We start from the raw sequence: 24117 nt of genomic DNA on the forward strand, positions 1-24117 counted from the left end.
GTTAGCTGTCAATAATGCTTCGATTGCAAGCGCTTAAGCAGAGGATATTAATATGTCGGGTCCAGACCTGATCTGATGAGGGAAATAGTTAAATGGCATAAGGTACCAATTTACTATACAAGGAGCCAACACATGTGACCCAACTTATAATAGAAGATTTGCATAATAATGATCATTGTTTTAATATACTTCTTTTCATAATTGATCTATATTGTTCTTGGAAAATTAAACCGCTTATAATTTAGGTGAAAAAAACATACTTGTTCTCTAATAAGTTTGTCTGGTCAAGTGGTTGTATTCTTACATAAGACTTTTTGTATTAGGTAGAGCATAAAACTAGTTTTCCAACAAGTCTAAGATTGCTTAAATCTGATTTATATTGATAGAGTAACATTCTGTTCAAACTTTATTTGGTATGCGCGAATGTTATTAAAGATCTTCCGGAATGAAAATAAATTTTTAGGTATCAAAACAAAAGATTATTTTACTACTCTTTTGGTTTTTTGTGATGTTCTTTCATAATAAGATTTATGAAATTTTAAGATTTGAGGAAATACCCTAGCATTTGAAAGTTGAAAAATCGCCTCAGCCACCTAAGCGACCAAGTCGCCATTCGAGCAAAGGGAGACTGGACGCCTAGGCGATGCCTTGATAACTATGCTTCGAAGCATAGTACTAAAACTCATGAAATTTTGGTCGAGATATCGAATATTTCGAGTATCTCGACCTGTCCGAAACGAAACACAAGTCCAATATGAAAAAATGCAATATTTCGAATATTTCGGTCGGAAATTTCGGTCATCTCGTTTCGGAAATTTCGGAAATCTCGGTCATTTCGGTAATCTCGTTTCGAAAATTTTGAAAATCTCGGTCATTTTTGGCATTTTACACCCACAGAAAGGTACCATATTTCGACCGAGATTTTGGTATCTCGAAAATTTCGGTCAGACCGAAACACCGAAACGAAACGAGATTTAGTACCATGCTTGGAATTGCTTAGAATTTTGTGCTAGAGCTTTGTGTGGAGAATACTTTTTGAGGATGCTATTTTGATATAAAAGTTTGATAGAAATTTGGAAGACAATTATATGGTGTATATTCTTGAAGGTGTAGTAATTTTTATATGCTTGAGGGTGACTATATAACTTAACTAGCCTTAGATGGGGTAAGTTAATCTTGGGTGATTTATGGATGGTTTAATTAATTTCACGCTTTCAGCAATAACTATTGATTAGAGTGTCACACTAGCAGCTATGGGCCCTACTTAGGTATCGGGTTGTGAGTTATGACATACTACCTATGGTTTGATATGTTGAGGTTTTGGTGTCTTGACTTCTGATGATGGATTGTTGTGTGGACTATATGGGTATTTCGGTAAATTTTCTGTATAGGGTTTCGTTATAAATCTGTAGCGAGAGTTCTTTCTCTGTATTGAAAATCTGAGAGAGGTGTGAGGAACGAGCAACTGTAACCCTATTATCCATTGATAGTGAAACAGATCTCATCTCACCGTGGTCGTAGGCAACCTTGCCAAACCACGTAAATCTTTGTGCGCATTGTGTGATTGTGTTAGCGATTTCCATTCTTCTCTACATCGGATTAGGTTTTACATGATAATGTCTTTTAGCAAGTGTCAAGAACATTTACAAACCAAACATGGTCTCTCATGTTGTAAAAATGATAAGAATCTACCACATAAGTCCCACCCCAAAGAAAGCCAACACCAAAAGTATGATTGATCATTTATCACCCTATAGTATTTTTATTTTATTTTTTATAAATTTTATATCGGAGTCACAAATAGGTTCTTCACTAGTGCAGTTGGTAATGTAATCTGAAAATCCAGATTATAGATCTCAGATGCAAGGAGGCTCACTGGTCAAACTGTAATCAGATCTAAGATAAAGGAAGCAACTACGTTAAGGGAAGAGATCAGATTGATAGAAGGAGAGGGAAAAGAGATGGGATCGATCTACTTGGGAGGAAGAAGAGAGAAGAAATAAGGTATGCATTTCTTAACAGCACTAAAACTGTTTTAAAAAATCATATTTTTTACTCACATCATCTCCAATTGATGGGGGTGTATTACACATATAAAGACCTTCTAAAATTCCTAAATTGACTCAAAAAAGGACTCTTAATCACATTCATATGCTCGATAAAGTAAATAAACTCAAATCAGAACTCTAACTAGCTATTAAGTATCTCAATCTAACTCAAACACGTAACTACTAATCCCATGTATTAACTTTATCCCCACTTTATGGACTTATAAATTAGGCTCATTACAATAAAACCAAAAAAAATAAAAGGCCCAACCTATAATATAACTACCCAAAGGTCAATTTCAGCCCATTGGACTGAAACCCAAAAAAATAAGGGCCTCCCAAGCTTGCACATAGGCTTCCATACGGGATTAGTGTTTAATGCAACTACATCGGTTAGGTTTGATATATGGAAGCTGACGGTTGAAAAAGTATTCTAAGTATTTTTACAATTAAAGACAACTCGATAATTAGGGTCCCTCTGGTCATAATACTTGAATTACTACATTTGCTTCAGTTAATAATCTCTCACTAAATCTTAACTAACCTTTAATAACAACTCAAAGCCTAAAATAATGCACTAGGTACCTTACTTGGGCATAAACTTAAGATGGATTCTGTAAGTATGGTTACAAACTGTACCCAGTTAGTGATCAGGGTACTCAACTATGAATTCAACCTCCACTAATAATCTGAACCAGGTCAATTGGGTACTTGAGTGATTGGTTAACCCATTGACATCAGTGAGATATTTTGGAATTCCATGTGACCTATTCTTGAAACACACCCAACTTAAACAGTTCCAAATTCAGGTTAGACAACAGCAGCCACATAAGCCAACAATCTAAAGCTGTTTGTGACTGAAATCCTTGTCCAGCCCATCATTAGGCCATAGCGCAGCCTAGCAGAGCCAAAACAGAACCCAGCCGAAACCGCACCAGCCTGTGACATTCCTTAGAGGAAGCTGCCCTCTTCATGGTGGCCAAATTGGTCAACAGAAAATATTTCTGTTCTTATAACAGAAATCAGGCTAGTTGAAAATAATATTGCAGGTTCAGAATCATTGGTAATATTGATACAGGTAGGCTCTGCATGCACAATTACACAAACACATCTCAGGTGTAGAAAGTCTCCATACTGATGGGTCTTATGACTTATTAGATCACTAGAGCCCAATGCAATCTAAGCAGACAAGGAATTTCTAGGCATTTTGCCTTCCTAGGTAAGTTCCATAATAGGCATTGCTAAGGAGAGCAAAATATGTTGAAACTTCACATGCAGCATATATCATATCACAAGCGTAATCCTTAAAAAATTAAGAACCTACTTTATCACCTAACTTGAACTTCAGAAGGAAGGGAAAACGTGGTTAAAAGTGAGAAGTAAAAAAAAAAATAGAGAGAGAAAGAATGAAACTACTGCTTCTTGATTGGAGAAAGGAAAGAAGATTAAAGGAAAATATCATCCCCTCCCCTCTAAGTATTTATAATATCAAACCCCACCCCCTAGTTTTGAATAATGATAATGCCGTCCCTACTTTTGAAAGATTCTATCAACCGTGCCCTAGGTGGCTAACGGTGTTAAAACAGCCGTTCAAGACGATATTACCCTTCTTCTTCTTCTGGTTTTTTAACTTCTTTTTTTTTTTTCCTTTTCTTCTACATTCAAAACCCACCGATTGAAGCCACCACCATAGCCAAGCAGATCGACTATGTTGGTTTTTCCAGTAAAAACCTGCGTCACTCTCCATCTCCCATCTCCCATCCCTCTCCTTCGATCCCACTGAAACCCCAAACCCACCTTCCCTTTCCCTTCTATCTCACTGTAACAGCGAAAGAAGATAAAAAAAAATTAAAAAAAAAATGTCGAAACCCTTCTGCAAAAATAAAAATGAAGAATGCCAACAATTTTACTGGTTCTCAATCCAAAATTGTTAAATCAAGAGAACTTCAAAAAAATCTCCAATTACATATAACAATACGAATCCATACAGTTGAAGTAAAAGCAATCCCGAAGTTGAAATCAGGAAGGGGAAAAAAACGAAGAAAAAGAAAAGAAAATTGTCTTCTACACCAAATTGAAATTGAACAAAACCATGAACCGACAGTGCATGCAAACGAAGCAGAAGAAGAAAAAATTAGCAAGTTTCTCATACCTCGCAGTTGCTTCCAAGGATCGTTCCGAAGCAATCAAGGGAAGAGAAGAAGAGAGATACAGGGATTCGAACTTTCTTGACCTTCGATTTCGCGGGATGGAAAGGGAAAGTTCCTGAATCTTCAACAAACCGCCGCTTCCACCTGTTCTTGGGCCTTTCATTGTTCACTCACTGCTGGAAATGGGATCAAGCGGCAACGATGACTTGAAAGGTGATTTAGCTCACCTCTATAAACCCTAAAGTTGGAGATGGTGTGAAGTGTTGGACAAGTGTGTGTCCATCAAACCCGGTTCGGTCCGGTTCAACCCGGTTCACCTTTGTATTGAACATTTATACATTTTAGTTTAATATTGTCACATGCGATATAAACTTTTTGAGCATTATGTGTCCGTAAGTTATACTTAAAATGGTAGTCACGACTAGGGTTTGGGCCGGGCACCCTTATCATATGGTCGTCGCATTGGGTATGCCTAGACATGTGATGTCAGGGTACGAATGCGAGTGCTCACATGTTTGATGTGTGCATTGGCGAAGAATCTACTTTGTCGATTCCCTCATGTACCGCGGATGTAGGAAGGGATAGACATGTGTCACCGACACACTGCACTGAAGGAACCCTCACTGCAAAGTGTGATCGCATTCTTTGGTTCATCAATGGCGAGACTCAAGCGAGTCAAAGCCGGTGTTCTGGGAATGCGTGAACACTTTGTGAGTGAAGGAGTTATCCAACACGATCACCACTGCCCGATTGGGGAACACCAAGATAGAGACTGTCTGTGCATGGTCGGATCAGAATCTGGATCCAGTACCGTTTTGGAAATGGTTTTGCAAAATTTATTTTACATAAAATGATACATTATTTATAGTTATTTCAAATAAAGTATTTTATCGAGTTTTGCAGGACCCGATCGGATGCACAGACGCTCTTATATGGACATGTACTATGGATTGGGGTTTGGCAGTACATGTGTACATGCCCTAGATTCCATAATGATGGTGTTGATTAGTGGGGGGGTTGTATATGATAAATTGTTATCATATAGGGAGTTATTTGGAATTTGCTAATTTAATTGGCTCTTTATTTAATTAATGGATTTGGTGCTAATTGTAATTATCCATTAATAATTAAATAAAGAATCTAATTAATACTTTCCCTATTAGATTCTCGCTTCTTCACCTGTGTAGCACTTTGAGTTTAAACAGAACTGCCAGACTGAGAGAGAGAGAGTCAGACTCTCACTAGGGCTCTATTAAATCTATCTAGGATTTAATTAAACCCTATTATTATAAATAGGGGACCAAAAATACGCAGAAGAGGAGCTCTCCACGTTTTTGGAGCAGACACTCTCTCTCCTACGTTTTTGGTTTCTCTCTCTCCCTCTTGTGATCTCTCTTCTTCTTCTTGCTTCTCTCACCTGTGTTTGAGAGTTAGGGTTTGTGAAACCCTAGATCTGTGCTGAGGAGTTTGAGGGCATCTGGGATTGGCGTGTAGAACCTTGGTAGCACCATTGGAGGTTCAGATCTGTTTGCTTGGAGCGCTCATTGGAGGAAGAACCACTGTCTATTGGAGGAGCAACACTTGAGGCTCACCAGGTTAGCAGTTCTTTATTAATTCCTTCTGTTCATTGATTATTAATATTTATGGGATGCGAAAGAAACTCGAATCGATTATTTTCCGCTGCGCATTCAAGTATGGGATGGATCCCTCTTGCCATGTGATGGACTAGAGACAAGTTTCTCCTTCCCTATTGTGATAATTAATTTTATGGAATGCAATAGGGAAGGAGAAACCCTAATAGGGATGCACCAGGGTTTTTTTTATGCACCAGGGTTCCCATGGGCGACCATGGGAAACCCTAAAATTAAAATGGGGCACCCATGGGACACCATGGGCTAACCCAGGGCGTGCAAAACCCTAAAGATAAATATCTTGGTCTCCCTAGGGAACCATGGTTTGATCCCTGGACCGTTGTTTAGCCAACATGAAATAGATTACTTCTGTCTTTATTTGATATAGTGATCTTGGGGGAGAAGAACGCAGGGGTTTTGGGGAAAGAGGGAAAAATTGAAATAAAATTATATTAAGGGTAATTTGGGATTTTAAAAATTTTGTAAATGCCTACGTCGGGTGATGACGTTTTTTAAGTCATCACTCAATGATGTTTTCTAAAAGGTCCGGTTGATAGAATCTTTCAAAGTAAAGAAGGGCATTATCATTATTCATGGTAAAGTAAAATATAGAAGGAATTAAAACAATAAGTTCATGGTATTTTTTTTTTTTATTGGAATAAAAAAAGTAATATATTAGAATAGAGAATTACAATCTAAAATAACAATGACCCAATGCATCCTTTTGCACAAGATCCAAAAGCCCCGCAGGCATACTTAAATATACAAAAGTCAACTTCAGTTCATGGCACTTTCCTTTAATTAGAAGATCAGAACCAACCACAAGCTAAAGGTTTTCAAGTTCCATCAATATGAATCAAATGATTAAATTTGTCTGATAATCCTTGATTTTATGTATTTTCTATCCTTGTAGGTGGAAGGAAACCCCCTTCAATGGTGGTCCTGACCTTCTATACAAAAGACATAAGGAAAGATATGGGTTGATTGTGATTGTCACTAGCATTTAAAGCTAGTGTTGGTAGCAATATTTGTATCTTCCATTGTCTTTTTCTTGGCTTCCCAATCTAATCAGACAAGTACCAACCAATGTTGCCTTGATAAGATCCAAGGGATCACATTGAATTATTCTAATTAATGAAATAAAGTTGATACTACCTCAGGTCCCATTTCACTTGGAATAATTTAATGAATATATTGAATCATTCATTTGGAGAATCTTTAAAATAAAAAAGCATGAATGAATAAATGAAAGTTGAACTGTAAGGGAAAGCATGAAACCATGCACCCAAAGTCCTAGAATACAAAAATATATAAAACTAAAGCTTGATAGCCAAACAGGTGTGCTACCACTTTAGGTATAGAGAATGTATTTTTAGTCCCCTTATCTTTCCCAAGAACGTGATCTAGAACTACTTGGAAGTGACCTTAAAACCTAAAAATGATTCCAAAGTTCTTCTGACAAAGTGAGAATATGTGGTGGAGGTCTGCAACGTAAGGTATTTGAACAAGTCTATGTTGATCACTATATCAAATCGTTGGCCCACCTCTTGGAAGTTTCAAGAAGAAAAGGAAATAAGAAAAAGAGGATGGATAAAGCAACATCCTTAACTTAACCTTACCAGAAAAATCTAGAGAGAATACCTAATAGTCACAGATATGGTTTAATGGTTCAATACTTAGTCATTATCATTTTTCATATTCATTCTCTTTCTAGTAATCATATATTGAAACCTGTTATATATATATATGGTGAGTCTTGAACTCTTGTATCCATTTTGACGTTTGCTTTGCTCCGACATTTTTTGGTGGTGATTCGAGATTTTGTGAGGTCTGTGATGATAGTCGTCCAGCTGAGGACTTGGACCGATAGGGTTTTTTGGATTGACCCGACTTGGAGGAGTATTTCCTTGTTTTATTGTTTTGTTATGTAAAAAAACATAGAGAAGTGGGACTTGGGCATTTTTGTGTTATATAGGGTTTTCTAAGAAGAGTTCTTACTGCATGTTTTGGGTGTTCCTGAGAGATCTCCATTATATTTTTCTTTCATCACATAATGAATCATCTTCAACTTCCCCGGTGGATGTAGCACATCTAATTGGTATATGAATCACATTAAATCTTTGTATCATTCTTACTTAAATCTCTTTTGTTTCTTCATGTTTCTTGGTGCTTGCGTTAACAAAACCATAGTTTAGAAATACATACTCATACCTGCTGGCTGCTAAGCTAATTTAACTAGGACAAAAACCAGTTCCATACCTGGGTTTTTTTCAATTTTCTCGGTTCAATTCCTGGTTTTTATTAAAATTGGTGATATATATCAACTCCCTAATTATGTCTTGTGATGACGATGATGATACTGATTCTGATTATGATGACGATGATGGTGCTTAGTAAAATGAAATACAAACTTTTACCAAAAGAAGAAAACTATCATTGTTAAAAGAAATTAAGTGTTTACTTAAATATCTTTGTATAGCCAATCAAGTGTATTAATCAATCAGACTATGAAAAAGAGAGAGATCTTTAATAAAGGTGATAGCTTGACTTTAACTCTATGGAAAAGATGAGAATGAGAGAGCTAAAGAAGCCATCTTTGGTGTCAATTCTTGTTGGGCACTCTCTCTCTCTCTCTCTCTCATATTGTAAATGATTTGGGAGTGTTTGGGACCAATTGGATTTCCTACCGGACCTGGCTCTCCTCTAGCTATGGCGGGAGTCATCCAGCTTGGCAAAAATAGGGGGGTTTGGTCATTTCATAGGGGGGCTGTCTGTAAAATAACCCAAACACCTCTGTTTTTATTGGACTGGATCCTCCAACTCCCGCCACGACTAAGGGAGAGCCGAATACGTTTCCTACTACCTTTTCCTGGTCCTGTCTGCTTTCATATTTTTTTGGAGCGCAAATCAACTTCACGTGTTTGACGAATGCTAAGGATGTGGGGGTCTATTATCTATAGTGGTGGTCCTAAAACATAATCCTTGTTTGGTAGTAAAGGGCTGACAACTTAATTGTTTCCATAGGGACGCAGAGTGGGATATAGGTTTCCATAGTGAAAGATGCATTGATCGAAATGCTCCTCACAGAATCAATCTTTGACGGGGAAATCCAGAAATGAAGAAACAGCCACAGTGCACCAAGAACGCAGGCATTAGCCCATCTAACAAACCCCCACAAAAACAAATTCAGTGTAGGTCCAACAAAGCAGCAAAAGGAATGCGAGCTTTCCGAAAAAAATCAAACCTCTGCTTTCGAAAATCAAAACCCTAATATGAGGAGGGAAAATCGCATGGATCTGTTTCATTATATCATTATGTATCTAACCTATACTGCCATTTTTTATTCCATTCACTCCCAACTTTAATTTGCAGAGGTTCAATTACTTTACTCACCCCTTGCTCCAACCCTCATTCTTCTTCTTCTTCTTCTTCAATAATCCAAGCAATAAGCAGTAGTGAAACTGCAGTGGCTTCCTCCCTTTCTAGTTTCTCCCCTTGTACAGTTGTATGTACTGCAGATTATATATCCCCTTCTAGTTTCCACCATCAGCCTCCTCTTTTTGGTCGTCCTTCTCCTCTTCTCTTCTCTCTCTTCATCCCCACTCGTTGTCGCAGATGATTATCTGTAGACTGAGTGCTTCAATGTTCCATCTTCAGATTTCATAGCTTCTGTCATGTCCATAATTGACGTAGTGCGCAAGGTCACCTCTCTGGTTTCCAAGTTCACCAATGCCTTGGACGATTTTTGTCTTTCCACTGCCGTCAATGATTGTGTGGATTTGCTTGATTTCTCTGCCGTTGAGTTGAGTTGGACCCTTACGGTTTGTTATGGTGTCAGCTTTGATCCCATCGGATCCACATCCATGGTGTTGTACCTGCAACTCATCTTCCCAATCGATTTGGGGAAGATGAGTTGCAAGTGTTTTTTTTTTTTTTTTTTTTTTCTTTTTTTGTAAGGGCAATTCTGTCAGTTCAAGTCTAATTTTAAAAAAGTGTTAGTCATGAACTGACGGAATGGGCTTATTTGTTACCGTTTGCAAACCTCAGGGGGGTACGTAGAATTTTTCAAAACTAGGGGGTAAAAATATCCTTTCGTCAAACCTCAGAGGTGCTATATGTAAATTATCCTTAATTGATTTGTCAACATTGAGTCCAAATTGTCATGCCAAGTGGATCAACAAAAGAAAAAATGAATATTACCAACCGGAGTGTGAGGACAAGGGGTTAGAGACAATAGTGCCCATCATCAGTGAGAGTTTGAGACTCTTAATTATAATAAATAGATATTGTTCCTAACACCAATCATATATGAAAAAAAAAAAGATATTTTATATATATGGATTGAGAAGGGCAGTGCTAGGGAGACTTTTCCTTGCTTCTTGAAAAGGATGTAGACATGTAACTGAAAATTCAAACTCACTTTGAATTCAATTACATTTGGATATTTATCTTGAATTGTTTGATTACAAATTGCATGTTGGCAACTCTTATAAGACTCAGATTATTGTAGCACCACCACCTGTAAAATGTCTAATATGTTTCCTTATTTTTAATGTTTTTTCATAATATCTCTCTGCCACGGCATGAAACTGCACAGTGTCTGTGCAAGCAAACTCTCTCCCTTTCATTTATTACCAAATATATTTTTGAGTTGAAGTTTAATATTTCAATCTGAAAATCTAAATACTTGAACGAAATACTTATCAAATATAGAATCAGGATTTGATATTGAACCACTAAATTGATAGAAGAAAAAAAAATTGTGTACATTATAAAACATCTTTAAATGCTTTTATCCTTCATATGGTTGCCCTTGCAAGGCTTCATTCCCTAAATTGCACATGTATTACCCAATTGGACATGCAGCCGTAGTGACTCAAACTAGAGTTTGTTCTATAATGAGATATATAGCACTAATTGTTAGATTAATTTGATCCGAATAGGGATAAAACCCTAAAAGCCAAGATCTCCATAGGACGTTCAAGAACACAATCAAATAAATAATAGTGAACAGGGATAGAATCACTAACCTTGTTTTGCATCCATAGTGATGACGATCGTAGTAGAAAATAAAGACCAAGATCTAGGTGCTTTCCCTCTATTCCCAAAGTAATTGACTTGATGAGAATACCGAATGCACAAGGATGATGAACATTGAATATCTCTTTCTCTCCTAGAATGCACTTCTCAACAGAGATTGAGAATAATTAGTTATGATGGGTAGAGGGGGGACCTAGCTCTCTTTTATATAGTAAGTCCTAGAGGACCTCACTCATCATAGTCCCAATGGAAATCTGTGTAGCAAACCCTCTGCAAAACATGAAACTGCACACTATCTGTGTAGCAAACCTTCTCCCTTTCATTTATTATCAATTTTTTTAATATATGTTTGAGTTGAAGTTTAATATTTCAATCTTAAAATCTAGATAATAGAACAAAATACTTATCAAATATAGAATCAAGATTTGATATTAGAACCACTAAATTGATAGAAAAAAAAAAATTTGTTAACTTTCGAAATAGCAAGAATTAGCTTTACATGCAACTTACATTTGTTATGAAGGATCAAAATATTTAAATGTAAATTAATAAACAATATGTCACAAGATTATTCATTATTAGCCTAATTAGGTCCTATATGCTATAATGAGGTGTCATTACATATATTAGTTCCCAAATCACCTTTTAAGTATTAGGACAAAAAAAAAAAAAAAAATTTTGGGTAATGGACAAAAAACATCTTTAAAATGCTTTGGATATTCTTCTTCCGCGCTAGAGCTTTGGTCCAATCTCCGGATTTTCCAAACTTGATAACACACAGTCCATTCTCCTTTTCCCTTTCACACCAGAAGACAAAATTAATCACTTTGACCACTAGAACATCCTCTGCCTCACTTTTTCTAGGGTTCCCTTCTATCCTTTCCATCTTTAAACTCGATTTTATTCTATAATGAGATATATAAGCATGCACTAATGCCAATTCATCATCTAATAAGATATATAATCTGTCTATTTAAAGTACACCTGTGGCCAAACAGATTAGCTTTTGGATTTGCCACTTTATTATAATAGCATATAACAAAAGCAAAACCTAAATTACACTTTTTCTTCTATTCTTTTTAAATTTCATCTAGGCTACCATTGAGCTCGGATCTACTATGCTTAGAGGAGTTTCCATTATAGAAATCCATGAGGCCTTTTGTTAATTACTAATAAAGTACTTTCCAAATTAACTTTATAGAAATATTAATTAAGATGCTTAATTCATATCCTACACTTCTACATCATATGGGGTTAATTAGGACATTAATTTTATGTATGAGTGTGCTTCACGTGTTGTGGAATAAAGAAGTGGAAGCTAGCAGGTCATGTGGGTGGGAAGAATAAGGTACTTCTCTTTGCCTCTTAATAGGCACAATACACAAGCTAGGCCACAAGCTAGGGCTTAGGCCTTATTTCATGAATCACTTTCTTGAAAATCTCCTTTATATTAACTAAATTCTTAAATGATATTAGAAAATGGTCATCTAGGTTTTCCATTTATTTTATGTTTGTTTCTCTTTTCCTTCATTCCTTGGCTCCCTATTTTTCTTTATCTAGAAGCATATATGGAGTTAAAACACAGAAAAGAAGTGCAATTTTTAACAAGAAATAGCTAGTCATAGGATTCTCATTTTCCCAATACTCTCCATCAAGTAATTAGGTACTCTACTTTTATGGACGTATAGAACCAAACCTAGTTGTCTGTTACCAAACAAGAATATCAATCAAGACAATCATGCTAATCACTTCAACGATTATAGTTATAGCAAAGGTATCAATCCTAGGAATTGGGATCTCAACCAAAAGAATAATCAAGAGAATAACAGCTAAGGTTATTTTGATTCATATTCTTGTCTGGTTGATTGATTACTTTCTCGATCATCTTTAGATGATATGATAACCTCTTGCATGGACCAGCTCAACTGGTTACTAGATTATGACTTAGAATCTATATCATTAACAAACATAGTTATGTTCTTGTGAATCTGAAAATAATCTTAATAAACAGATCAGGATACGAGATCGAGACAAACCCAAATCGAAACGGGCCAGACCAGATAGAGACCTCATGCAGCCTACACATGACGGAGCATCCAATTGACAAATATGGGCTGGTCCTTATTACATCATTAGTTTTTAACAATGGGATCATGTGACTAATTAGGCCCTAATGATCATGTGATTACCTAATTGACAAGAATGGCTAGCTTAGTTGAAGTTTCTTCATTCAACAAGCCATTTTTGAGTTTAAGAAAACTTATTATGTGTTTTGGAAGGTAACAAAGACATTCATAAGCATTAAAGATTAGTAATCCTACCCAACTGGTCTGTTCTTCCTCAAGTAAACACCAACTAACATGTTTATATCAGTACTCTAATATATATCTATATATAATATAATATAATATAATATAATGGTTGATTTCAGATCGATTCAAACAAGAGGACACAAACCTAATCTCTCTGTCCACACTCTACTCCCTAGATTCCATATATTTGAAGATATATACAAATATTTTGTTGATATTTAGAGTTAATAATAGCCTCTAATGTTAAATTAAATATTTGGAATTAATATAAATTATTATTTAATTATTTATTCTTAATGGATTTGTGAACGAGACGGGTTGTCCTCATTAATGCATCATTTAAAAAGTAGTCTATGTAGGGGATGGATCTTACATGTGGCAGGTCGAGAGTGTACCACGTAATTTTTTCACAATATATCCATTTCTCATGCAATTTCAATTCAGGCAAGTATAACGCCACTCTTAACTTCTTAAACAAAGAAATAACAAATCGAGAAAGAGCTTAACATATGAAGACCTTAATTGGTTAATATTGCCTAAACTGATTGTATATCACCTCACCACCACGGCACCACTACTAAGTACCCTAATCCTTTTATTTATTAGTAAAAAATTTAAACATAACCTTATTTTATTAGTCACGTTGTTCTTCCATGTTTTAATTAAAAATTTCAAAAACTTTTGATTCTTCAAAATAGATAGAGGATCGTCTAGGAAAGGTAAAATCTATCTTTGTTCTTAATTATCTACCTAAGAGAATCGTCCAGAGAAATATTTCATCAAGTCCATTGTGTATGGACTGTGGAGTATGGATAACCATATCTTTTATTCATTCTTACATTATCTTTCTTCACGATTTTTTTTTTTATTTTTTTTTTTTTTTTTTTTGGGGGGGGGGGGGTGGTGAAATCTTTCCTCTCACGAGTGGTTTCCTCTTTTCCATCACTTTGGATCATTCAAAAAGCCACTTCATTCACCAAACTATTAATATTGGGAAGTCTCTTTTGCAGTCACATTAAATGTTGGAAGTGAAAATTTAGGGTTTTCAAACCTGTAATGTCGATCTTTTGGGGAAGATGACATTAGGGACACATCTAGTATTTTCTATTTTGGTTTTAATTAACTAGGTAAATGGGTTTAAGCCCATCCATCGGTTTATATTTACCAAAAAAAGCAGCACAAACAGAATCGATTTTGGCCAAACTGAAGAAGGTTTTTCCCAATAACCATGCGCTGACGATCTTTTTCCAGACAGTCACCTGGCTGGTGATGGCCTATTACACCATCGACAATTACGGCCAGTCGCGGATTCTATTCCACTGGGCTCAAATTCGTGAAACATAAAGGTTGAAGAAGAAGCTGGAATATTCTTTAATCCACATCATTTTCCGATGCTTTACAAATTAGATATTAAAAAAAAAAAAAAAAAAAACTTTTCATTCAATCGGACTTTTCTTTTTTTGTTTTGGGGTATGAATTCAATCGTACTTTTTAATGCTTACCATCATGTTTTAGATACTCTTTTTAATGCTTAATCATCATGATGATTTAATGTCAAAAGTAAATATTCTAATTCTTCAATTGCTTTAATTGCAAAAGACTGCAATTTAAAACTCTAATCGGAAAAGGGCTGTTAGCGTTTGTTGATAAAATAATAATTCAAAAAAAAAAAAAAAAGGCAATTAGGCGGTGATCAGGAGTGTTTCCGAGTCGACTTGACCAAGTCAATGGGAGCTAGTAAGGTTTGACCCAGCCCTGTTGCACTACGCGTTACACGTGTGATCCGGACTAGACCCGAATATGTGACATGTTGATCGGAAAGTGACCCATCAACCTGACGCGATGAAACGAGCCGAATCGGATTGGGTGAACCGTGGTTTTGGATCAAACCAATCTGAGTCGAGAGTGACATCATGTACCACCTTTTCGTAGCGCATGAACGCTTGTTTGGACTTCGATTTGGATCACTGTGTCCGTCTTTTTAAGTCCTACAGAATTGTACCCTACATCGGTACTTTTGACAACTTCTGGGATCTGTTTATGATGTTTATGTCATTCTGGAAATATTTGGATTATTTTGGGTTGATCACTGTCACTTTTGACAATGAATGTGCATGTCGCAACGCATTATGGACGTATAATGTGTTTTTTTTTCCCATATTGCTGCAAATCAGGTTGAAGAATTATGAGAGGGTAAAACGGTGACCTGAATCCAAAGATTTTCCAATACTCGGCTCTCTTATTCTCACTCCTAAAAGCCAACAAGATTCCATCGCCAGTCGATCAACTCAATGTATGTATGACAATCTCTGATTTCCTTCACTTCTCCCTCATAGATTCACACTGAAAACTTGAAGATCTATTATTAGTTTAGTATTTTCAATTTAGCAGGAAATTAATTAGAAGGTAATGCTTTGGAGATTATTGATCGCTTAGGTAAATAAATAAGCTCGCTTGGTCATATATAGCTTTCCATTTGATCAATCTGTCAAACTACTAGATGACTCTCTATCAATGATGCATCTTCTATTTGAAGGAGTTGGTGAAATTGACTATGCAGTTCACTTGATGGATTCAAATCCTCTATTGCCGAGCTGCTCGGTAGGACCTTACTACCAAGACACAGGAAGGTGGTAAATGATCGCCTTACCCCCGCTCGGGCAGGGGTAAGGAGATTATACCTCGCCTTACTGTATCTTAGCAATAGGATCCTACCGAACAGCTCGGTAGTAGAAGATCCAAATTGTTCGTTTGCTACTAGATAGCTTTTAAACTAATCTAAATTTCCTTTTCTTTTTGGTTGGTTCTCTTCTAATTTAAAAAACAAAAAACATAACTGCCCAACTTATTCTATGTACCCAAATTATTTGCACATTAGTGCTCAAGTTTTTTAAGGGGCTAGTGTTTGTAGAGTACTTACTGCATTTATTTAATACTTCGGTGGGGGTGAGGTTTGTGTGTTTTAAATTACTTTGCAAATAGTTTGTTTGGTTTCTCTCCACCCACAAGCAATGAAGAGATTCAAAAGTCAGAGTTATTCCCCGGCCGCTATTATGCAAATTCTCGAATGTAAGTAATTAATAATTATAATCTCAAAAGTAAATTAAATGTTTGAATTAATATAAATTAAATTGGATAAGAGATCTTTACTTGATCGCATTATCTCTATACAAGCATCTACACCAATAGGTAATCACATATACTTGGATATCTATTCAGAGGCAAAGACGTCAAATTACGATGTCCTATAAGAAGGCATAGGACACCACCAAGTAGAGATATTTTCTTCAAATAATTATTTGGCAACAGATTTGTCAACATGAGACGATGGGTTGTCGTCATTAATGCATCATTTATCAAGTAGTAATGTACGGGACGAATCATACATGTGACTAGGTTCACTTTTATATTTTTACCATAAAAAAACAAAGGTTCACTTTTATAAAGATACAGATGTGAAACATGTAGTAACTATTGATTCTTTCTAAATAAGCATAAGATCCATGAATTTGTAATTAATAACCCCACACTAAATCACATTCTTATCAAAAAAAGACTAAATCACATGCCACCTTACTTTGAACTTGGAGGATTGTGAAAATTAAGGGCAGTCACCCTAATCCAGTAATCCTACCTACCCACCCAAAACTTTCCATAACTGTATTACCCACCACACTTTTGTTACCATCATAAGCTTGGTTGTTAGATTCGTTTTGAGTACTTACCCATCTCCCCGTTTTTCCGTATTAGGTCTTTTTATTTAGGGTTGTTATTCATGTAACAAGGGTAGGTTACATTTGGAAAAATAACAAAATAGTGAAAAGACCAATAAACAATGAAGAATGGGACATAAAAGAATGAATTAAGTGGGGTAAATTAGACAATTTATTTTTTTTACAAGAATCTCATGATTATATTGTAAATTGAAACTTCAAATGGCATTTATGTAATTTCCGAATATACTCGTTGCATCCCTCCGTCCATCTCCAGCCTCCTCCTCTAACATTCACCTCTGCATGATCACTCACTAAGTCACTGTAATTTCCGTGAACCCATAACCTCTCTTTCTCTCTCTCAACCCTCTCGCAAATCTCCTCTCATCCTTGGATTCAGTTTCGTTTTCTCTACCATTTTCTGTATTTCTCGAAACTCTAGGTGGGATTTTGTTGGACCAAGCTAGGTTTAGGGTCTTTGTTTTAGTGGGTAGAGATCACTGTAACAAATCAATGGCGAAAGAAGGGGTGGCAGCAGCTGTGAGCCCTGTTCCTTTAGATCACAAGAGAGAAGCTTGAGGATTTGGAGCTTGAGGCTTCAGAACAAGGGGTTCGGATCCTCCACCAGCAAAGCATACTTGAATGCGAATTTGAACTCTAAGTCATATATGAATCTCAGAACAATACTCAGAAACCTCAAGAGATCGTTGAACCTATTTTGGTTTCACCGAAAGCGAAGTGGCCTCGTCTGGAAGAAGAAAATGACGATTCTGCTATAGAGAATGGTCACCAAGAACAGTAGGCAATGTACTTGAAGCGAAAAAGGGGAAATGCAGGAACAATATTTTTTTTCTATAAATCGAGGAAGGGAAATGGATTGTCTTGGATGGAAATCCCCTTTATGAGGCATGTATGAAAAATTGTTTGAGTTAGCTTGTTCTCTCTGTCTCATTGATGAAGACTACAAGTCAACTATTGAGCAAAAAAACCCATTTCTTACCAAGGCCTATTCTCCATTTTCGTTACTGGACGCATCAAATTAGGGTTGAAGAACATAAACTCTTACAGTGTTCTTTTTGTAGCACAACTCACTTCTTCTGGTCCTAGAGAACTGTAAATCCAATTTTTTTTTTTGCTGGGCACCTAGGGCTCAGTTTTTTGGGTTCAAACCCATTTGATCACTATTCTTTCTATTTTCTCCAGATTTTTTGTATGCTGTGGGGATTAGGGTATGACTAATCCTCTATTGTATTGCCTTCTTTCTGCAAAAAAAATGGATACAAATAATGAAGCAGCAGTGCTCCTCTGTTTGGAGAAAGCTGAGGGATTTTTCGGGTGACTCCATTGAATTGCAGTAGCAGAAACGGATTCTGTTACAGATTCTAAATTGTTATTGTAGAGTGAAGAATAAAAATGCGGCATATTGATTCTGGTGAATTGTTTCCTTCTTACAAATATGATGAAATTTGTAATAGAGATAGTAGGGGCATCTTTAGGAAATGATGAGATGGAATATGTTTCAGCAAAATGATAGGCAGCCCATAAAAGTGCTGCTTGTTAGAACTTAGAACACATGGTGAGCTGCATAAAGTGCCAAGGCGTTCTTTGCAAAATTCGCCGGCTACTTCAAGGAGGCCAAGCTCCGCCGGAAACAAGAGATAGAGGTTGGGTAGGAGAAGATGGGTTGTGTTTAATGACCATTTAATCCTTTAAAACGAAATCTTGTTTAAATTCTTGTTTTTCCTTCGATTTTTCTTTAACTTTTGACAGTGGATGTGATTTTACTTAATTATCCCTATAAAATTATTCTCATTGCATCTCTTGTTGTAGTTTTAAGGGATAGTTGGTGTCTTGTTATGTTTTGATAAATAACAGACCCTTGTTACGTTAATAATTTTTCTTTATTTATCATCAAAAAAAAAAAAAGTATTAGGTCTTCTTAACGCTCTTTAGGGGCCATCAATCAAAATCAGAATCAGACATTTGAAATTGAAAGTTTGGTTTTATTACCTAAATTAAGATTGGTCAATTCAAAACGGCACCTGATTCTGACTCATGCTTAACAAGTTGGAAAAAAGAGGTCGCTCCATCCACCTTTAACAAAGTTTCTCACAACAATTTAAGGGGAGGGGAGGGGGGAGTCAAACGTACACAGAGTTTTGAACTAAAACTAAAACTATCGAGGATAGAGTTCAGATTTCCAAACGTAACGTAAACCGATTAACCTGTGATCTGTGGAAATGTGAAAAGCTGTCTCTCATGTCCATCACCATATCAAAGCTAGAAGTTCTATCAACTTATTTATATTTTTGGTGCTTATCTTTTTAGCGAAAATCTGTCACGCATTAATCAATAGAAATAGAAATAGAAATGTGTAATCAAGACTTACGGAAAAGTAAAAAATACAAAGACACGAGATTTACATGATTCGACATGGTGACCTACGTCTACAGAGCAATAGCATGGAGCTCATTTTGCTAATATAAGAAAAATTATAATACACACCCCTCACTCACAACACGCTATATGTGAGACTCACTCAACAAGAAAACTTACTCACAATATAACTCTTATAAATTCTTTAAAAAAATTATACACAGAAAATAATACCCAGAATACCCTATAAGTGAAGCTCAAACCCAAATTTAAAAACAGCCTTAAAGACCTCTAAAAATTCCGTTCTTGATTCTCACATTGCCGTCGAACTCTTCTCTATTTTCAAACTCAGCCATTGACCTTTACCTAAAAAAATAAAAAAAATAAATGCCATTGACATTCAATGCACCCGACAGCAATCCAATAGCATTTATCATAATCTTCTTATAAATTTTTATTTTTTTTTTGGTAACGAACAATCTTCTTATTTATTTCTTAGTTACTATTTTAGTTTCTTCTTTAGCAGTTGAGCAGCGAAGTAAGAAAATAAAAACGTGGGGAGAGGATTGAGGAATCATTATAATCCAATAAAACCAATTGAAAAAGACAAATGGGTTTACTGTTTGACTTCGGCCGGCCAGAATCTCAAAGAACATGCATGCTTACTATTAAATGACACTTCCACCTCCTAGAGTTTGTAGAGTCCATACAGTATCTATCTCTTCCTTTCTTCTCTGACATTATCTGCTCTCTCTCTCTCTCTCCCTCTCTCTGTGTCAGTTTCTTTCTTCATGCCTCCAAAATAAATAGGCCCATTAAGGAGTTCTTGACCAATCTCTTCTGGAAGTAAAGAGGAAGTAAGTACCTTGGTTCTGTGTTTACGCCATGGAAGGAGGAGTACTTCCAGTAACTGATGTTTCGGCTTTCAGAGAATGTTTTTCTTTGGCATGGAAAAACCCTTATGTTCTTCGGCTAGCTTTCTCTGCGGGAATCGGTGGTTTGCTCTTTGGTTATGATACTGGTATACTCCCTTCTTTTTTGTTTTCTATTCATTCATAGTTTGGTGATTTAACAAGTCTTTGTTTGGTGTCCATCAATCCTTCTTGTTTCTGTTCTCTGTTTAATGTGTATCTCTTTTCTAATCATTTTAACCTCAAGTTTTCAATGAGCCCATGAAATTTATTTTTTTTTTTTTGTTGTTGGAATAAGATGGATGTAATAAGAACAATAAGAATTCTGGGTTTTGCAGAATGTTTACTCTCTTTTTTTAATCTTGAACTCTCTGTTTATAAGTTCCTTTTTGTGGGTTTTTGTGTCCTGACTTTTGATTCTTGATTTTGGGGTCATCAGGAGTTATTTCTGGTGCTCTTCTTTATATTAGAGATGACTTCAAGTCTGTTGATAGGCAGACTGTTCTGCAGGTGAGGAAGTGTGCTTTGCTTTCTTAAATACATTTGTTGGCTTTGAAAAATGAAATTTGGAAAAGAAGAATTGTAATTTCTCCTGCAATATTATTGCAAAGACGGTTCATTCTTTTGTTGATTTAAAGTTTTGCCTCTTGAAATTTTAAATAAAGGCCAAATGTTCTCTGTGCCCCGGGGGCGCAGGCTGCTCCCAGACACATGGGGGTTGATGAAATGACCACCCTACCACCGAATGGCAGGCCCATGAGTCTAGACGCACTTTGCGCTGCGGCACAAAGAACATCAGCCAATATTTTAAAATTAAATTTTATCGTTTATACATGTGAAATGACCCTAGCATCCTCACTGTATGTAGCCTAGCTACCATTAGTATGTATCCCAAGTTACTTAACCTCACATCACAAGATTCAACCCCATCTTCCTTTTCGAATCCCCTTAAAAGTTTAACTTGACCTTAATTAGTGACCTTTCATTAATTATGTTTTTTTGTCATATCAACCCCATCTTCCTTTTTGAATCCCCTTAAAACTTTAACTTTACCTTAATTAGTGACCTTTCATAAATTATGTTCTTTTGTCATATCAGATACCCATAATGGACATCTTAATGATAATCAAAATTGGCTTCAACAGCCAAGTTGGATTCACACAGGCTATGAATGAATTCATAATCTGAATTCTGAAAGCTTTCAGAACTCTTCCTTTCACTGCAAAATTCACCAACAGACAACAAGGGAAATACACAATAAATTGCCATTTGGGTTCTTTTAAGAGAGAAAATCTCTACAAACCATCTGAAGAATGTAAATTTCTTCTTCTTCTATTTCAAGAAAAACATCTATTGACCATGGATGGTGATATTCTGTATATAGGAAAGCATTGTCAGTACAGCAGTCGCCGGAGCAATCATAGGTGCTGCAATTGGTGGATGGCTAAGCGATCGATTTGGCCGGAGATTCTCGCTAATGTTTGCAGACTTTCTCTTCTTTGTTGGAGCTGTTGTCATGGCCTCTGCTCCCAACCCAGGTCTACTTATCCTTGGTCGTGTTCTTGTTGGTCTCGGTGTTGGTATGGCGTCCATGACAGCTCCACTATACATATCAGAAGCTTCTCCTCCGAAAGTCCGAGGTGCCCTGGTCAGCACCAATGGTTTGCTTTTAACTGGAGGCCTGTTTCTGTCTTACCTTCTCAACTTAGCATTCAGCAAGGTAATTAAGTGACAATCTCAAACAGTAGTAGTGATGATCTGAGTTTTCTTTGTTTATTCATGCTTACAATGCATACATTTAAGCTTCAGTTTTGGGTTTAGTCGATCTTAACAGATAAGACGCCTTAACTAACCCATCAGGATTGGTATTTCAGGCTCCTGGGACATGGAGGTGGATGCTTGGAGTTGCTGCATTACCAGCTCTACTTCAGTTTATATTAATGTGGTTTCTCCCAGAGTCACCACGCTGGCTTTATAGAAAGGTACATACTGATTCTCAGTCTTCTTGTGTTCTCTTAATGAGATCGACCTTTTCACCATTAATATTCCTGATCTGGATAAGTTGAAGCTTGAGCTCCAAACATATTCAATTGATTTGCAAAACCAGCTTTGATTCTTGTGTTCCCAAATGAGATCACCTTTTTCAAACAATTTATACTACTTCCATAATGATCACCGCCATGAGTATTCTCAGGGTTCCCCTTATTCCTGATCTAAATAAGTTTATTTTGGGTGAATAAGTGACCTAGATAAGTTGAAGCTTGATCTCCACCACAATTGATTAACAAAACCAGTTTTGGTTCTTGTGTTTTATAAATCATTATACAGGGAAAGGAAGAAGAAGCCATAAGCATACTAAGACAAATATTCCCTGCAAATGAGGTTGAAATGGAGATACAAGCTCTGAAAGAATCGGTTGATTCAGAGGTCAAGGAAGAAGGATCATCAAATAAGATTAATTTCGCAAAGATGCTGAAAACCAGGACAGTCAGAAGAGCACTGGTAGCAGGTGTTGGACTACAGATCTTTCAACAATTTGTGGGCATTAACACAGTAATGTATTATAGCCCTACAATTGTTCAGTTGGCTGGTTTTGCATCCAACCAAACAGCTCTCCTACTATCTCTTATCATAGCAGCTCTCAATACCCTCGGCACCATTGTGAGCATATACTTTGTAGACAAAACAGGCAGGAAAAAAATTCTGCTTCTTAGTCTAACTGGTCTTATGGTCTCACTGGCACTTCTAGCCGCTACATTCCATGAGTCCACGGCAGAATCTCCACAGGTTAGCAGGCAGGACACAGCCCACTTCTCTGGCTTGACCTGCCCAGATTTCCAGTCCACATCTGCTAGTTGGGACTGTATGACGTGCTTGAAGGTCTATTCTACATCTTGTGGCTTCTGTGCTTCTCAAACAGACAAGGTAAGCTTGGGCAAGGCATCAGCTTTTAAACAAGAAATCATTGAATTCATTCTTCAACTACCTTGCTTTGTTCTTCTTAGCTTCTTATTTAATAAGTTCTAATTTTTATTTTAATTACTTTTGCAGTTAAATCCTGGGGCATGTTTGATCTCAAATACAACAGTGAAGAATATGTGTCAAGGGGAACATAGGATATGGTACACAAGGGGTTGCCCTAGCAGATATGGGTGGGTCGCTTTAATTGGATTAGGCCTTTACGTCATATCGTTTTCCCCTGGGATGGGTTCTGTTACATGGATTGTAAACTCTGAGATATACCCTTTGAGGTTCAGAGGTGTCTGTGGGGGTATAGCTGCTACTGCTAACTGGATCTCAAACCTGATCGTGTCTCAGTCCTTCCTCTCCTTGACACAGGCAATTGGGACTGCATGGACTTTCCTCATTTTTGGGGTAGTCTCTGTTGTTGGCGTGTTCTTTGTCTTGATTTGTGTACCAGAGACCAAGGGGCTACCAATTGAGGAAGTTGAGAAGATGCTTGACCGGAGAGCTCTACACATTAGGTTCTGGAGAAAGGGCACAGATGATACGGGGAAGTAAGAATTCGAATCAAAGGTTGGTACTTTGTAGTATTACTGAGTGAAAAAAAACATTTTCCTACAGATTTCCTTTGTTTCCATGTACAAAGGATGGAAAATAAGGGAAATTTCCGTGTGAAACATCATGATTTTACAATGTAAGTTTTAATGTAAAATGAGAAATAAGACATGGAAAAATAAAACAAATAGTGAGTCTCAAGTTTGACATTTCTCTCTCCTATTCTTCTGATTTTGTAGACCACATGTGGGCCCATATGATTGATACCATTTACAACCCCTCATTGCTTATAGTGTGCAGATTCTTTCTTACACTGCCCTGGTAGAAACCCTCTCCGGACAAGGGAGAAAGCTGGGCAGCTAAAGAATAAGAATTTTTCTTCAAAATATATAGTCATGTAACAGAAATTAGACTTTT

At 36.6% G+C, this 24117-nt stretch overlaps 1 protein-coding gene across 1 annotated transcript; it reads left to right on the forward strand.

The window, feature by feature from the left end:
- The first annotated feature begins 18890 nt into the window (after positions 1-18890).
- LOC122651817 (probable inositol transporter 2) lies at positions 18891-23703 on the forward strand. Its single transcript, XM_043845367.1, has 7 exons — positions 18891-18894; positions 20133-20291; positions 20621-20691; positions 21566-21901; positions 22056-22163; positions 22510-23106; positions 23233-23703. The coding sequence occupies exons 2-7, from the start codon at positions 20156-20158 to the stop codon at positions 23701-23703; spliced, it is 1719 nt and encodes a 572-aa protein (XP_043701302.1). The 5' UTR covers positions 18891-18894; positions 20133-20155.
- Positions 23704-24117: the final 414 nt, after the last annotated feature.

The sequence above is a fragment of the Telopea speciosissima genome, chromosome 2 (genome assembly GCF_018873765.1).
Source record: "Telopea speciosissima isolate NSW1024214 ecotype Mountain lineage chromosome 2, Tspe_v1, whole genome shotgun sequence".
Lineage (NCBI taxonomy): Eukaryota > Viridiplantae > Streptophyta > Magnoliopsida > Proteales > Proteaceae > Telopea > Telopea speciosissima.

Bases quoted from the DNA above. Each gene is read 5' to 3' on its own strand.
- LOC122651817 (XM_043845367.1), top strand. From the start codon at position 20,156: ATGGAAGGAGGAGTACTTCCAGTAACTGATGTTTCGGCTTTCAGAGAA. The intron at 20,292-20,620 runs GTATACTCCCTT...TGGGGTCATCAG, and splicing joins GCTCTTTGGTTATGATACTG to GAGTTATTTCTGGTGCTCTT. The intron at 20,692-21,565 runs GTGAGGAAGTGT...TTCTGTATATAG, and splicing joins ATAGGCAGACTGTTCTGCAG to GAAAGCATTGTCAGTACAGC.